At 38.9% G+C, this 18,080-nt stretch overlaps 2 protein-coding genes across 3 annotated transcripts; one reads left to right on the forward strand and one right to left on the reverse strand.

Annotated features, from left to right (window-relative positions):
- Positions 1-5,510, reverse strand: nicol1 (NELL2 interacting cell ontogeny regulator 1). 2 transcript variants are annotated; one of them, XM_084712965.1, is made up of 4 exons: positions 5,305-5,510; positions 4,958-5,099; positions 3,321-3,409; positions 1-2,319 (listed from the first exon to the last, which is right to left on the reverse strand). In XM_084712965.1, exons 2-4 carry the CDS (start codon positions 5,067-5,069, stop codon positions 2,248-2,250), a joined length of 273 nt encoding a protein of 90 aa, XP_084569091.1. In that variant the 5' UTR covers positions 5,070-5,099; positions 5,305-5,510; the 3' UTR covers positions 1-2,247. The 2 variants fall into 2 exon arrangements, with proteins under 2 accessions (XP_084569091.1, XP_084569090.1); XM_084712964.1 differs by having other exon boundaries at positions 5,315-5,509.
- Positions 5,511-6,336: 826 nt separating this feature from the next.
- On the forward strand, positions 6,337-13,299 carry nelfa (negative elongation factor complex member A). Its single transcript, XM_084712610.1, has 11 exons — positions 6,337-6,705; positions 8,160-8,331; positions 9,532-9,693; positions 10,357-10,446; positions 10,624-10,751; positions 10,885-10,954; positions 11,059-11,147; positions 11,251-11,359; positions 11,487-11,815; positions 11,953-12,052; positions 12,469-13,299. Exons 1-11 carry the CDS (start codon positions 6,496-6,498, stop codon positions 12,651-12,653), a joined length of 1,644 nt encoding a protein of 547 aa, XP_084568736.1. The 5' UTR covers positions 6,337-6,495; the 3' UTR covers positions 12,654-13,299.
- The last annotated feature ends 4,781 nt before the right edge of the window (positions 13,300-18,080 follow it).

Genomic DNA, 18,080 nt, shown 5'->3' on the forward strand with positions numbered 1-18,080 from the left:
TATCATTAATTGTTTTTATTGATAGATACAACATTAAGACAATAAATGGGGCGTCTTGTGACATAATGTTAACAAAGTACACAGTTCATGAACAAGCAACAATAAGACAATTATTATTTCTATCTCTATGTCCCCTGCTGCAGCTAGCATTCCTCTATCCGGCCTCCCTTCCCCTGCCGATATTGCAGTTCATTTGATACTATACTGTTCATAACTATTCTTGCATACACCTTTGTCAGACAGAGAGGACAAAGTCTGGAGACACCTCCATTACACGTACCCGTGTACATATACATAATCTATACATACAATCTATATTAACAGTAGGTTAACAAAAAGTGCTGTAAATTCATGCTACAGTGCTGTGCTAAATCAAGACCTACAAGTACGCGTTTTCCGCCCAAAAACAAACAAAAGTCTGAAAATATTGTTGAACTTTAGAAAAATGTAACTTTTTTTTAAACGAAAAATGTTTTTACATGGTTATTACAAAGAAAAAAAAAACTCTAATAAGTTACCCAACCTTTTTTTTTTGCAAAAGAAGCCAATCAATTAATTCTAATCAGTGAAATCTTACTGACACCCACCCTAAGTCCCACCCCTTTTTGCTCCGTGCTCCAGTAACAGTTGAGCAAACTTGATACATGGCAGAACCTGTCAACTTTCTCCCTTCCTGTTTCCTGTACTTAACATAATATTGAAGATGTTGCTGGGGAACCTGTAAAAGTGACATATTTGTATAGTCACATCCTATGTTAGCTAATGTTAGCAAAACACTAGCTCACTAGCTAGTTTATCTACATCCAATGGGAGCTTGCTAGTTACATCTAATGACTAATGTTAGCAAAATGCTAGCTAATCTACGTAAGTTGTTAGCTAGCTAGCAGATACACAGTACTACAGGACATGCCTACCAAAAGACACCCAACCACAGCGACCACAGTTATGTTACATTTAGCTAACAAAACTACATGGCTAGGTTTAGGCACAAAAAATACCTATGTACATTTAAGAAAAAAAAAAAAAAAGGGAAGGTTTATGAAAAGAATGTTGTTTTGGTTCAAACAAGTCTGTTGATCTCAGAAGTTATCTCACTGGTGTTTGTCGTGCAGTGAAGTGAATGTGTCTTGTATGCTGTGAGAACACAGAGAACCTTTTCAGCTAGTAAAATCTGAGCACTAATGTTAACATAATGCTAGCTAACTAGCTAGCCAATCTACGTCAATTGTTAGCTAGCTAGTTACATCTAATAGTTAATGTTGCAAACACTAGCTATGTCATCTACAACAATTGCTACCTAGCTAGTTACCTAGCATTTTGCTAATATTAGCTAACTTAAGATGTGATGATATATATATACATATATGTATATATAGGTTCCCCCAGCAACATCTTTTAGCTATATACAAAAGTTTTTCTTTTCAACATATGTAGACAAGCATATCACATAGCACATCTGAGTACAGGAAGCAATGTTTTTTCCCCCCAGAATGGCGAAGGCATGTCCTGCCCTACTCTGCCTCTGACTGTTGATAGCCTGATATTCTTACCCTAAACCTATCCAATCACACTCCGCATGCCTGAAGGCAGGTACTAGCCAATCAGAGTCAGAGCAATAACTTCACTCTCATTGGGGGAAAAATTTGTGTACAGGAAACTGGAAAGGAGAAAGTTGACTGAGGTTCCACCAGGGGCCGCGCTTGGTCAACTGTTATTGGAGCACAGAACAGAAAGGGGTGGGACTTAAAGACTCTGTTCTCAAATTTGATCAGTTAAATAAATTCCACGTGATGCTACAGTTTAATGTGTATAGTTGTCGTAAACATTTATCTCATACAACACATTCAACAAGTAAATTTACAGATGCATTCTACTGTATCTACATTATACAGTCAAATACTAAAAGGTACAAAAAATAGTTTATGCTTCATAGGAGACAGATGAGAGCTGACCCAAATCCTGTGATGATGGAGACAATCAATCTAATTTCACAGGCAGGTGTTTCACAATGTAAAACATCAGTGGTATAAAAGTCGTCCCAAATAAGGCAAAACAATAACGTCCCTTACAATGCATGACTTCAAATGAAAGCTTCACTCGACAACAGAGATATGAGAGAAAAGAAAATAAAGTGCCTATTGTGTGAATAAGTTAAGATGAGAATCGCTGTGCATGAGTAGAGGTTTTAGAACAGGGTTGTTTTCAGTGTGTCGGGGTGTGATGGCAGGTGGAAGTGTCGTCCAGAGTTCAGCGCAGTGAGTTGGTGGACATACAGTCACACAGAGCCCTCCTCTCTGCCCTCAGCACCAGCGTCTCTGTCTGCAATGGACAAAACATCATGTCACTGTGTGTAAACATCTGCTGAACTAAAGGGTCTGATCCCTGCTTGCTCCTCGCTTATCAAAATACTATTTTGGTCTCCCTCTCTATAATAGTTTCTGTTTGATTCATTAGCTAAAGACAAACATCAGACTGATGTTGACAGATTTTGCCTTCTTGGTGGAAGTTACTGGGAATATATGCAGCTTTTTAGGAACACTGCAGACACTGTTAGAAATAACTAACTAGAATTAAAAGTGTTCTTTGGCAACCTTTACTATATAAAGAGCCATTTCTTGACCAAAAACTTTAAATTCCCTATTTTCCACAGAACTTTTCTCTTTCTTTTTTTTGAGTTGACATACATACCGAAGGAAACTCAAGACAAGCCACTGGCAAAATTTAGAGAAGAGGGTCCTGAACACACAATTTTATTGATGAAATATTAAAACATATTTTAAATTTGGTGTAAAGGATAGACATTCATACAATAAATGCATAATTTTTTCCAAAAGCCACAGGGAGCCACTGGGAGAGTGGCAAAAGAGCAACATGTGGTTCTGGAGCTGCAGGCTGCAGACGCCCGCCACAGGAGAACCTTTTTTTTTGTTATGGTTCCACTTGGAACCCTTTCAGAGAGTTCTACCTAGGTTCTGTTCACAACCCCTTACAACGGATTCCACAGAGAATATTGCAATAGCTCCACCTAGAGCCCTCTCGGGGCCCTTTTCCACCCAACAAGCAACAAGCTCTGGTTGAAGTGAAATGACAGCATATCATAAACCTCCAGTAGAACCATCTATCATCATCATCCAACCCAGTAATCAAAGTCACCATCATCATACACCAATTGTTACACGAAAGACTCGTCATCTGGTGAATCATGCATTTAACACTTTGATAGCATGAAAGATGAAGACTTTCTCCAACAGAATAAGATGCACAGGGCCTCTGACGCCTTCTAACAGGGAAATGACATGATGGTGTTGGACTTCACCTACCCTGGCATCGAGGTTGAAAGCCGTCTTCTTTAGATCTTGCAGTGCCCTCTGCATGAACTCAAATGCATGACAGTCCACACATGGGCGACCTGGAAACAAGAGGAAAGAATTCACTAAATAACTCATATATGGGTTGTTTTCTCTGTATGTGTATTGGTAAATATCCCCTGAAGTATCTCATGTGGACCTTTTGGAACAATTAGACTTGATTTAAAAGAAGACTATGTAAATATCATGGGATAATGGTAAATATAAATAGAAATATTTAGGTACATAAGAAACGGTAACAACAACAACAACAACAATGATAATAATAATAATGATAAAATCACATTTTGGCATATTTTAACCATATATTTGGACCTCTACTGTGTATTTTTGTTTTGTTATTTATTGTATCTTTTTTTAGCTACTTATCTACCCACTAACCTACCTACTTAACTATTACTATTTAAATATTGTAACATGATCAGAAGCACGTTTTGAAAGTTGCTGACACACTGTGATATTTACCTATGGTTTTCTAATATTAGCCACCCTAAGCTACTGGTCATACAAGACAAGTCTTTTTTTTTTTGCTCCTTGTTTTCATTAGTTGGTGTAAAAGATCTAAAACTTTGTCTGTGCACACAAAAAGTTTATTTTTCACAAGTTTTCTTCACATATTTGTTGCAAAAGAACTCCTGCACACTGACTAACTTCCAATATACCAGACCTTCATCAGCCAATTAGGCAATTATTTGGCAGTGAAACATGGAAAGTTCACATAGGGCTACAAATTCTAAATTTTCCATTTTTTCCCACTGGTGGGCAAAGTCGCAACCCACCCTACTCTGCCTCTGATTGGCTAATCGGAAGGTTAAAAGGTTTAGGCCTGAGGAGTGATTGGTTAGTGTTAGGGTAAGAATATCACGGTAAGCCAATCAGAGACAGAGTAGGGCAGGTCATGACTGGAAAAGAAATGGTATCTGTAGCTCTATGTGAAATAGCCATAGTCGCTTTTTCGAGAAAAAATTGTGCAATAGTCCTACTGTTTAATCAGTATCTCTATTTGCCACACCTGTCAGGTGGATGGATTATCTTGGCAAAGCAGAAGTGCTCCCTAACACAGATTTTAACCAATTTTGTAAACAAAGTTTGACAGAAAATAACCTGTTGTGTGCATAAAAGAAGAAACCCATGAAAAATGGGAGCAAATACAAAAGTGTTGCATTTATATTTTTAAAGTAGAGTATACATCTCAGTGTAAATGTTTTAGTTTTTCTATCTTGAAATACTGTGAAAAGGGCTAGATATCAGTGCCTTTTTTAATGACAAAAGTGTCAAATCTCCTATTATCACCGATGGTGGCTACAAAACAAGAGCACAGATCTTTTCAGTTAAACTTCCACACTATTTAAACCCAGTAGAGATGATAAAATGGGTCTTAAAGTAGCAGTGCAGGCCCATTTTCATGTAGAAATGTATCCACCAATTAGCATGACCTACAATTCCCAGTAGGAAACCTCTGTGGGGACCTCAGACTCACTATCACTGTCACATTGGTAGACTGATTTCCACCTAACAAACCATTAAAACAAACCTGCACTGAACAGGCACAAAAAAATCCCTTGAACATCATATTCAAATCCACCTACTTTCGGCAGGGATGACAGTCCCAGTCTCCTGATCCGCATCAGCTGCACCGAGACAGAGGAGGTGCATCACCACAAGGAGAACCGCTGCCTGCACAAACCCGCTGGATGCCATGGCGATGATGATGAAGATGTGATCAAATACCTGAGCAATTAGAGATAAAAATTTGCAGGTGTGTGGTTTGTAGAAATATATAACCTGGAAATGTCCTACTCGACCGTCACTCAGTGAAATAATATCTGATAGGCTTTGTTTAGAAAATCGAACAGTTTTCATCGATAGATATGTGTATCTCTTTCAAAAAATACAGTCTACACGGAAGAATTACTGCTCATTTAACAAACCGTACGTTAACCTACCGCGAATCAATCGATGATATTTTGCAGAACACCAGATCAGCGCAAGATGCCCACCAAGGATTGTTTTATGTAGAGTTAGGTTAGTGCGCATGCGTGTAGCTCATCATCATTTGCTTTGGGGACCAGAATCAAGACTTCCTGTGACAACATTCAAAATAAAAGCCTTACAAACGTGCAATTAATACTGTATACACATCTTTACATAGAAAATAGCTCCATCTTGATCAGCTACCACATCAAATGCTGCTTAATGGCGAAGAGATAAGTGAAAATAGTCCATTTTTACCAGACCTGGGGCTTTTGGGTGGCCCAGAGGCTATGGGAGTCCCAGGTCACTTGCTCACTTTGTCCAGCTAGTAATGGAGCATTGTATTGAGGGAGTTGTGGTCCTGCAATAATGTGCAGTGAAAAAATACATATAAAATAAATAAATAAATGAATAAATATTTCATATTGTTAATCAGTTTATTTTAAAACAATTAATTGAGCACAGTTCTTGTATGGAGAAATAAAAACAGTTTTTTAACATTTTTAATAATCAAATAGGAATGTTAATGTCTCAATATCATACCCTGATGATATCTACCATGATAGCATTTTCATTTTTCATTTTACATACACAATTCAAACATCCATTGTCAGAGACAATTCATGCCAATTATGTTTGCACATACTTAGTTCATGGCTGGCTACTTTTATTTTATTTTATTTAAGAAGGAAAGTAGCAAGTACTTTAAGTAAAAAGGAAAAACAAATTCCATACAAACAACAAATACCACATATCAGATTTATTATTTAACAAGTTTCAATTTGTGAGCTTTTTTTTGTTATTTGATTTTGCAATAAATATTGTATCGTGGACTTTTTATCATATTTCCATACCTTGGGCTTTTGGTATCATTACATTCCTATTAACAAAACATACAAAAACAAACAAATAAATTAAATTAAAAAACGTAATAATAATGATTAATAATAATAATTTATAAACAAAAATAAAAGTTATCAAAACAAAGATATATCCATAGTTTTAAAGCAGAAATACACACTTATTTTCTTTTAGATTTTTCGTCTTAATTCAATGTTGATAAATGTCCCCGACCCCGGTGTGGGCGGGGTCCTGACTGTTTTCTTAGGTAGCCCGTTAAAATGCCCGAACTCAAAACACTTCTTTTTCCAAGATGGCGTCGATGAAGGACAGCGACACCGGCCTGTGGCTTCACAACAAACTGGGCTCTACGGACGAGCTCTGGACGCCTCCGAGCATCGCTTCTCTGCTCACCGTGTCTGTAATTGACAACATACGGCTGTGCTTTTCGAGCTTATCGCCGCCAGTGAAGCTCAAACTGCTGCTCGGGATGCTGCATCTTCCCCGGCGGACCGTGGACGAGGTGGGTTGCTGTGCGTTAGCTAGCTGTTAGCCTGACAGGTAAAGGTAACCTATTAACTCAAACACACAGCTAAGAAAATAGCCAAATCTCCGGCTCGTTGCTCCAAATCAAACGTTGTTCTCCCTGTGAGTGTTTTACACTTTCTATAACGTGTCTAACCACGCTAGTAAATCTATTTAGTTAGCGTTAGCTTGCTATCTGTAACGGTTGATGTCGTTCGCTAACATAAGAAGCTGGTGCTACTCCTAAGACTGATCCTGACGTTTTTCCCCCCATTTCCTAGAGAACAACATTCATACAAGTGTACGTTAACATTAGGTAGCTACACAACTAACTTCACGTTAACTCGTTATAGCGGTTTTTCAGCAGTGGTTTAGCAGCTGCAGCGGGTAACGTTAGCCTAGCGGTTCTCAAACAGACATTATGGTGGGATGGGCTCAGGAGAGCTAAGAGATTGAACTGGAGGGCGGTACCAGCATCTAGTCCGACATATCACTTGTTAAGCCGCTCAAACGTTACATACCCGTCATCACTATGTCTTGCATATTCAGACAGTACAATACACAGACGTCTGCACGCTTCCAAATATAGTATATTGTGTCTAATTTGTAACACAGTATTTCCTGTATACCAATTGTGCAGTAGACCACATGTACACCAAGTGCACAATATTAGTATTAGTACTTATTTTCAGGTGTAATGTCACTTCGTGCTGTTCAGTGTTTGCTCAGGTGAATTTTAATTCCAGTGCGCATTAAATAGTGTGTTATCATCATTCTGTGTGATGTGATTATTCCCAGTGGTGTAAATTCATCTGCCTTGACTCCTTATATTGTATATACTGGTTCTGCTTTTGTATTTCCTCTCTTTATTTTGTCCCTATTTTTTATATTCCCCTTCTAATAGTGTACCTATTTTATTTGATATTTTCTCTGATTAAATTGTTCATTTGTTCATATTTCCTCTTGTATATATTTTATAATATTTTGTTTATTGATGTTTATTTATATTTTTGCTATCCACTTTGCTGCTGTAATAGTGTAAATTTTCAGATGCTTCAGAAGTCCTACTACATCACCTTACCACAGGTTTTTATTACTGTAGTCGTCTTGATAACTAGTAAGTGTAAAAACCTAGGTCACTTGTAATAGATCTCCAGCTACACAGCAAGAACTCAGCATCAGTGACAATATTGAAATAAATGTTTGATCAACAGAAAATAAATCAGACATTTAATATTCTTAAATGTGTTGACTTTTTTTTTTGCTTTTATTTGTTTGATATTGTTAATTCACTGCATTTTGAGTTTTCTTGCTGTTGGTCAAACAGAATATGGTAATGAAAATGACAAATTAGTTTGTTAAACAGCAAAGATGAGTTATTACGTGATCCTGAACTTTTCAGGCACTTTAAGGCGTCCATGTTTCACTAACACTTCCTTCCTCTCTGGTCAGATGAAGGAGGCCCTGTCGGAGATAATCCAGCTGGCTACGGTGGATTCAGAGCCCTGGGTGCTGATGGTTGCAGACATCCTCAAGTCCTTCCCAGAGACTGGCTCTCTCAATCTGGACTTAGAGGAGCAGAATCCAAATGTGCAGGATATTCTTGGAGAGCTCAGGGAGAAAGGTAATGACTAACTATCTCTTATTTTTATGTAGCTGTGGAGGCCCCTCTCAAAGTTCCACTGGGAAGTTAAAAATGTAAAAACGTAAATAACAGGACACAATTACTGGCCTATTTATCAGCTTATTGTTCTGAAAAGTAATAAAATGTATTTAGAGCAGAATTGCCTGTGCATAATTATTGAGTCTATCAAATTAGAACTAAATTCCATATGGGCCTGTACATGAATTTGGATGTACTTTGTAGATGTACGTAATTGGAATCTAGTTATACAAGCAACTGGCACTAGCCATTAGCTGTATTGTAGTAATAATAATAATACTAATGAATGTTAAAAGCTTTTTTATATGGCACCTTTCATACAAAACATGCAGCTGAAAGCACATTACATTTTATATACAGGAACAAAACCATGAAATACTAGAATTAAAAGTAAGTAAAATAAATTAAAATCAGACACCTTCATTGGCTAAAATATTACACTTGAAGACATAATCAAAAAATTTCAGTCATTAAAGTTCATTTAAGATGTAAACCGTTGTTTAAAAACAAGCCTGTGGAACGCATTACAGTGAGTAACTCTATAGAAAGTAAGATGACTTTAGTTACATGTAATGAATGGATGTACACAGTAATGTTTACACTACAGCTCTGGTAAAAGCGCTTCCAATCCATATGTTATTACACCATTTTATGAGACATGCTGGGCTCACATGCAGTGAACCGCAAGTTGTGCAGAATAAAGACCAGGCCTGGGTGATAAAACGAGTCATATGTACTGGTGATGTACATCAATACATTTAAGTGCTGTTGGTTAGGTATGAAGATGACAAACATTGGACACAGGGGAGAAGAGTAATTTCATGTGACTGATTGTTTATTGGTGGATTAGTGTAATAGTTGAAGGACTAGACAAGCATGATGCTTTTTCCTACTCCTTTTCAGACATTAAAGGTCTTGGACTTCAACTGATTAGATTTTAGTGGTCAGAGGTTGCTGGGATCTCACAAAAAACATTTTTGGCCATAACTCAAGAATTGTTCTCACATAAACATCTACTAGCAGTGCAGTAGAAAGTCACATCACCATCAAGTCAGGTAATGAAGTGAATGATAGACACTTAAAGCAGCCACAGACAGACCGATATAACTAATGTCCTGCAGTGAAATGTCAGTTAATTTCTTCCCCTCCCGTCCCACCCAGTGAGCGAGTGTGAGGCATCTGCCATGCTTCCTCTGGAGTGCCAGTACCTGAACAAGAGTGCGTTAACCACGCTGGTGGGACCCCTCACACCCCCCGTCAAACATTTTCAGCTGAAGAGGAAGCCCAAGAGTGCAACCCTCAGAGCAGAGCTTCTACAGAAATGTAAGTTACTTCCAACCTCAACTCATACACACACAGACTGCCGTTCTGTGCATCAGTATCAGTTTCGTTTTCATCTCATGTGACTTGATTTTGCCATATTCAAATTTGTTCAAATTGAGATCAAAGAAATGTGTGTGAAAATTCTGTTCAAAAATTCTGTTGTACAGTGGTGACATTAGTCAAATAAATAATAAATTTCTTGCCTCTTCCATGATGGTCAAAATAAGTCACCAAATTTGTTGCGAGTCACTTTTGAGAAATAATATATACACATATATATATATATATATATATATATATAAAGCTATTAAGTGGGTCTGAAAAGTCAATAAATCTAGCCAGAAAGTCACCAAATTAGCAAAACAGAGCCCAATAATTACGATGTGGTGGTTAAAACAAGATGAAGAAAGAGAATCTTTTCCCTCCATGCCCTATAAATTCATAATTTGTAGGTTTGTTCTATTTATTAAATCTTATTTTGATCGAGTTGTTTTTGAAAATTTAATTATATTAAATAGGCTATGTCTCATTATCCCTTAAAATGACACGTAAAAACAGACTATGATGACATTTGTATGACACAAAATGACAGACAACAAGAAAGTCTAACGCAACCTCTGCTGTCGTATCTTCTGTGTTGTTGTGTTTTTTTGTCTGTTTTAGCTACAGAAACAGCCCAGCAGCTGAAAAAGACAGCCGGAGTGCCTTTTCACGCCAAAGGGAGAGGACTGGTCAAAAAGATTGACACTACTAGTGAGTTGAAGACCAATAAATGCACCGACACATCTGTTCTTTCAGTGGTAATATGTGTTCCATGTTCATGATTGTCCACTTCAAAGTGTTTTCATTGGCGATCAAGGTCTTGCATTATTGTTGCTGTTTTTTTCACCTTCTAATCACTGTTGCTGATACGTGTATCAATATTTTCAGCTCCTCTCAAGGGGATACCCAAGGCCCCGTTCCGCAGTCCCACTGCCCCCAGTATGTTTAGCCCTCCCAGTAACCGCACACCTATTGCCCCTGCACGGACGCCCCTGCGTAAGGAGAGGGGAGTCAAGGTAATGTTGGATTTCCAAAAATGCTACTTCACACTTTGTGTGTTTGTGCTTTAGTTGTGTGTTATTGTCATTTTTTATCATTTGCGTTTGAGATTAGAATTTTCTCACATTTGGTCTTCCTTCTGCTTTACAGCTGTTAGATATTTCAGAGCTGGATATGGTTGGAGCTGGAAGAGAAGCAAAGAGGAGAAGAAAGACTTTGGGTAATTATATTTTTTACAAATTATGTTTTACAGCTTTACATCAACTGATTCATCAAAATGTGTGATTACACAGATGTTTTTTTTAATGTTTTTTCCTGCCACAGAAACAGAGACCGGGGAGAAAGCAGCCAAAGAAGAAGCAGTGGTGGAAAACACCACACCAGATTATGCTGCCGGCCTCGTCTCTGCACAGGTACTTGTGGTCACATCACTCTCACATTACCATCTTCTTTTATCTTTCTGTCTTACTCAGTTTTTCTGTCTCCATCATAACAAATAATGTTTTCCTTTTTCAGAAACTGGGGGCGCTGAACGAGAATCCTCTGCCCTCAACCAGCTACCTACCGGCCACACCCAGCATGGTTCCCTCTTCCTCTTACATTCCCAGCTCCGAGGCACAGCCAGGTTAGACAAACAGCACTGTATTGTTAACTCAGAGTGCTTTCATACTCTTGTTAGTTCAAGGAGGCAAAGAAAACTTCATCAGCATGTCAAGCTCACACCGTCTTTTCTCCACCAATCTCCTCCAAAGCGAATGCTGGTGGTTCGGGACGGGACACGCTGCAGACTGCTCGCCAACCAGAGGAGTCAGCAACAGCAGGCGCTGGCGCCACCCCCACCTTACCAGGCCAGTACAAACAGAGGACGCCCATGTACAATGCAAGCAACACAGCGAATCCAGCAACCCCCACGTCCCCCAGCACGCCGGCTTCCACCCCTGCCAGCAACGGGCCCCCAGCAGCTGCGACCGCCAGCCAGCCAGAGACCCCCACCCAGCCTCCCAGCACGCCTCAGACCCCGACCCCGACACCAACTCCTACGCCACCACAGCCCCAACCCAAAAAGAACCTGTCACTCACGGTAAGGTGGAGATGGACAGTGTGGTTAGTTAGTAGACACATTACACAAATTCTTCTTCATTAGTGATTTTATGTATTTAAGCTCTCAGTTTTCACCTCAGTCAGCTAAATTGTCTGCTGCTTGTTTGTGTTCTTCAGAGAGACCAGATGTACGCTGCCCAGGAGATGTTCAAGACAGCCAACAAAGTCACCAGACCAGAGAAGGCCCTCATCCTGGGCTTCATGGCTGGATCCAGAGGTACTGCAGTTATTTTACGTTTTCATAAACATTCATTCATTCATTCATTAAATACTCATTTCTATCGCTGCCCAGGACTTAAGATTTTCCTAGTGGACTAGAAATACTTAGTCCCAGCCAGCAATCCACTAGTCGTTACACGTTTATGACACTAATTTAATTTTCAAACATATTTGTGGGTCACAAAGCGAGTGATATATAACACAAGTCTTGTTGTTTAAAACACAAGAATAAATAACTTCCAACTAAACAAAAATAAATATTCATGGACTTAGTAACATGATGGATAGCGTTGTCATCTCCAACTATATATATATATATATATATTATATTAATATTATAATATTAATATTGCCCACACACAAACCTTGTAGGACCAGTTATAACCAGTCTGCTTCCTCCTGTCTGTCTTGCAGAGAACCCGTGCCCGGAGCAGGGGGACATCATTCAGATCAAGCTGAGCGAACACACAGAGATCCTGCCCAAAGCCGACGGCACCGGCAGCACCACCATGCTGGTGGACACAGTCTTCGAAATGAACTACTCCACGGGGCAGTGGACGCGCCTCAAGAAATACAAACCCATCACCAATACCTCCTGAGGCACTTCACTCGGTCAAAATTACACCCAGAATTTCTTATCCACTTCAAAAACAAACATGTTTACACATATACAAGTATTTGCATACACATTTGGGCCAAATTAAGCACTGGGCGGGTGAGAGATTGTCAAGGAGAGAAAGGTCCTCCCTTTTCCTGCGCCGCCAAAATGCAGGACTCTTTGAAGAATATTTCTGTACTTTTTGTTTGGTTGTTTCCCCTTACCCTTTTATTGTTTCTGTTTTTAAGTCACCTCCAATACCTGAATGATGCTGTGGCCAGGAGGGGTGAGAGAGTTATATATGAGTCTGAGCAGCAGAGTTATTCTCACAGCAGGCACCTTTCAACATTTGTACTCTGAGGTACAAGCATGTCACGTGTCGAGAACGAAGAAAAGACGAGCTGTCTGTATTTTTCTGTATGAATGTGACATTTGCAGCTATCTTTGACCTTTCACAACAGAATCATATGATTTGTGATAAAATAAAAAGAGAACAACAATGATGGTCATCCTAGAGGTGACAAAAAAATGGGCGGTGAAAAGTTCTCAATGCTGTCAAGTTCTGTTTGGAGCCGTCTGGTAGATGTTTAATAATTTTTCATCCTTTTTCAAAAGAAGGGAAGAAAATAAAGTGACAACAGACTCCACAGGGGCGTTTCTCATCTTTCTTACATTTTCATCTGAGGGACTTTATCTGGGGTTTTCTGTTTGTGTTTTTAGTGAGCAGCTGTGAAACATGAAAAAACAAAACTGAAAAGAGAATTGGAACTCTGAAAACTAAACCAAAAATTAAAAACAAAATAATAATAAGAGAAAAGAAAATACAAAACTATAATAACGATAGCTGCAACTATGTTATTTCCATTGTGTATTAATCTTAATTCTTAGTCATTTAAAGGTGCCATTTGATAACACTGCCTTGGTTTTGGACTTTCTGCTGCTCCAGTTGAATGAGGATATTACTTTTTTTTTTTTTTTTAATTGCCATTGATGATTTTTAGGCCATTCAATCTCACACACAGTTCAATCTTATTGATCGTTCAGCACAGTGTTTTCAGGATTGTAATAATCTTTCTCTATGATGTACAGAGAATACCAGAAATTTAGTTCTCAATATCAATGTATTTAAAATTCCACAATTTTCAGTAGCAGGGTGAAAAACAAACAGAACGGTTGTATTTCTCTGTTTAAAATGGAAAATAGATGTGAGAACAAGTAATTTCTACAAACTTTGTGAGTTTATTTTGTCTATTGGACGTAGTAAACGTACACAGTATGCATAGTATAGTGAATTTGCAGCTTCCACACATCTCCCAGCTGAGACTGGAGAGGACGGGAGGAGGTGGGAGGGGGGCGATGATCATTTAAAAATTTTTAACATATCGCCCAACTCTATTTCAGATTAGGAACAAGAAAGATAACACTTTTGATATGTTCTTAATTAAATGTTAACATGAATTGAAACACACATCATTTGGATGTCTCTCTTCAAAGTGCTTCGTTAAGTTGTGATTGTTTTGTCTGAAAAGTTTGATGGCATCATTTGCGTATTGTTTTTTGAGAATTTATTATTGATCCCCGATGATCTGTTGTAACACAAAGAACCCATTTTCTTCTTCTTCTTCTTCTTTTTTGGGATGAATCAAGGCAGAGCTGCATCTTCAACGTGTTGTTGACAACAGTGCCTTACCAGCACAGAAGGACAACAACTTGTTGTGACTGGACTTCAGCTTCTTGGCTGGCTAAAATCCACTATCTGGAAGATCTTGTCTTGAGATATCCCATTATCCACTTCCTCCTTCAGCATTTAACGGCACTCTAGAACACTTGTCGGTGTTTATGCTGGCTCAGTCCAGAAGAATTGTATCCCTGGTACCTACGATAATGTAGAAAAACAGGTCATGTTTTCAGGGTTTTGGCATCAGCTTGATATTGATATTGAAAGTGGCTCCTCGGATTGGTCGTCAAATTACAAAAGGCCCACTTCTGATGACTCTAAATTTCATTCATTATCTGTTTCGTGTAACTATGCGAGCACCGGTAATGGTTGGTTCAATGCCCCCAGTGAAAGAGAACATGATATTCAGTCTATTCCAGGCTTAGATGACTATGATTATCCAGACAAACCTGCAATCCCAACAGCAACATCTTTCTGCACTTGAAGAAGAGGACTCCTCTCCTACCCTGAAGACCAGATCACTGTTGCTAACCTGCCGTTCATCTTGTGCCAAATCCGCATTCAAAAGGCTGAGAAGGCGACATTAACAGCTCAGCCCAAACCTGAGCCCGAACCCACCAGGGGTGCGAGTGAGTTGGATGTTCACAGTTTGAGAAGTTATGGAGGAGCCAGGATGCACTAGAAAAAAATGTCACTGGCTTCTTTCCAGCAGAGTAAAGTGACTGACTGTGGACATGCTGGCAAATACACTGGAGAAGTTGGAGATAATTTTGGAAGGACCAGTGGCAGTAGGGCTGACAGTGGTGGGAGTGGAACTATGTTGCTGATGGAGACTTGCCAAGAAGCAGTGCCAAGAAATACAACAGACGTGAAAAGGTTCTTCACGTGAGCAGGCAACTTCTGTCACCAGTTCAGCACTGAACTCTGTGGCTCCTACAAGCAATGATCACACTGAGATTTTGCACACGCAACCAAACCTGGCCTCCCAAACAATCCTCAGCTCTTTCACTCTGCCTAAGACTAACCCAGACATCAGAGCTGTCAAGTCTAAATCCTCCAAACCTGTTCCTTTGAAAGAACCAGAGGCAGATTGCCAGTCACCGCTGAAAAGCGAACCACCCTACACTCCATTATGTGGTGTGAATCCCTGCCCACCTGGCTTTGTGCTCATTGGCAGTTAAGACAACAATCACACGACGCTGCTGACTAACCTCCAAAGGTGGCAGCCTCTGACAGTCAGCCAACACCGGCCATGAAACATGACTTTGGAGTGGCCTCTGCAAGAATCTTTCCACACACCTGTTCTCTTTGTAACAAAGAAAATAGTCATTTGAAGGTGAGTGGAAGATGTGTCCTTGTGAACCATGTTTTCACAAGGCTTAAGGAGGCTTGCTGATAATGAGAACTTTTTCTTACTTTACTACTTCTTTAAGTCTGTTGCTTTCTTAAGGGCTGCAGGTAAAGATTCAAAGTCCTCAGCCTCTGCACAGACTTCCCAGCGTCATCACTAGAAAACCAGGCATAGATTTAAGTGAAGGATATGTTTAAAGACCTATCTTGTCACTGATCATACCCCTGTCTATTATATAGCTATGTATGAGTGCATGCCACAAATACAACATTTTTTTTCTTGTAGTTTTATATGTCTACCATTTCAAGTTCTGCAGTTTTCGGCCGAAGATTATTTTCATTATTGATGAATCTTTCAGCTTGCAAAACCCAAACATATTCAGTTTAACACTGCAGGAAATGAAGGAAACTGTCAAATATTCACAATTGAGAACCTGCAACCAGAGAATATATTTGTATTTTATTGGCAAATGACTTAAAAAGATTGATAGATTATAAAAACACTCTGTAATTCATTTTCTGATGATTGACTAAACGACAAATCAACATTTGCCTAAATTGATTGCAACATTAAAATGTTGTGCAATTTTATAATTAGCATGTACAGTATGTGTAGAATCAAAAATCAATCATAAACTTTCTCCTTACTAAAATTAACATGATTAAGACCATGTCAGTCATATTCAAGAAATACATTTTTGATTTTTAGAAATTGTTATCAAAAATTAAAAATTCATTGCCTGTTTCTTTGTTTTTTTCTCCAGCCGTCCAGTCTCTGTCAAAAGAGTCAGACATGGAGGCAGTGGCTAAAGCTGTGGCTCAGGTCTTCCTGGCTGAACTAGCAAAGACGAAATCATCATCATCATCAAAACCTTCATTGTCTCCTCTCTCTGCACAAGAAAAGAGACTGTGTTCTCCCGCTTCTTCCTCCTCTCCAACAAAGAAGGAGTCGACTACAGAGGCCTCTGAAGCAAAACCTAGCCTGCAGAAGAGCGAGGCAAGTTCTCCCGCAAACACTAAGTTTGACGCATGTGTGTGTTTAATGTACCAGGCAGATTTGGTAACAAATATTCTATCATCTGGTTAACAATTAATTTCTCCTTCCCTTCTTGCGTCTCCAGCTCAGTGGTTCTCAAACTTTTTCTGGCATGCGGCCCTTCAGAAGCTGGAAAAAGGTCACACTCCACGTCCCACAATTTTTATCAATCATTATAGTGAAATAAGTCAGACAGAAGTGAAATAAAGGTCAGCACAATAGCCTCAGCAAACTCCTGTTTATTTTCCCTACATAAAACATATTCATTCAACTTAGTTTCACTCCATATTTTCCTACTGATCATTCATGTTCCACCGGCCCCACATGTCTTCAGATCTCGTTTTGTTCAAATAAATGGTTTCAGCATTGGATATATTAAAAAAAATATGTAATTTGTTCAGTGGTCTACTTAAACAGAACTGAAAAGATACAAATATGCTGATATAAATATGCAAATATGATGCTGTGTGGAAGCGTGAAAGGTGGCAAATCCCAGTTGCACCAGTTGTCTGCCTTCAGTTTAGTTGATGGTGTCGTCTTAATTGTAAATGTTGCAGGCGCGTCACTCTTGACTTTATGATTTTTTTTTTACATATCATCAGTGTAAATGTTAACAAGCTACATGCATCAAATGAAAGATTGACAGATTCTCCACAATCCTGTTACATCATCTCACCCACAAGTTGCAGATTACACAAGTTTTATTGCTGTTGTTGTCTTTGGGACCGATCAGTGTAGAAATCCAGTTCAGTGGATGGTTAACTCCTGCAAGAGTAAACAACGCTCACGCACTGCTTTTTATGGCCCAAGTAAGTACATCTGCAGACTCTCAGTAGATACAGGACATGCCTGCTACACTGTAAAAACAGAAAAGTTGAGTCCTTAATAGATTTTTGAGCCCAACTCAAACCGTTAGGTTCTTTCTTTCTTTTTTTTTCTTTAACCAAATTTGAGGCTTATAAACCCCCAAAAGAAGGAAAGCGGATAATTGTTAATAATATAGTATTTTCAATTGCAACCATTTAACAAAGGGCAAGACCACAAGCCACAGGCACAGAGTTCCTCCACCCAAGTTAAACATCACAGCATTTTGTAAAGGACTGGTTACCTTTGTTTCTCAAAACATAGACAGACTTGTACTTGAACTATGAACTAGTTCATTTTAATCTGTGTGAAATGAAGTTTGAGCTGGCTATTGTAAAGTGTTAAACTAACATGACACTGTCAAACATTTTGGAATTACCACGTCTCTTATCTTTCTGTTTTACTGTCAGTCTCTTGGTGCTTGTGTCGGACAGTGCTTCTTTGGCTTTTGGTCTCCTCCAGGGATCAATTTTCGGTCCCTTTTTATTTTCCATTTACAT

This window comes from Lutjanus erythropterus, chromosome 23 (genome assembly GCF_056507025.1).
Source record: "Lutjanus erythropterus isolate fLutEry1 chromosome 23, fLutEry1.hap2, whole genome shotgun sequence".
Lineage (NCBI taxonomy): Eukaryota > Metazoa > Chordata > Actinopteri > Lutjaniformes > Lutjanidae > Lutjanus > Lutjanus erythropterus.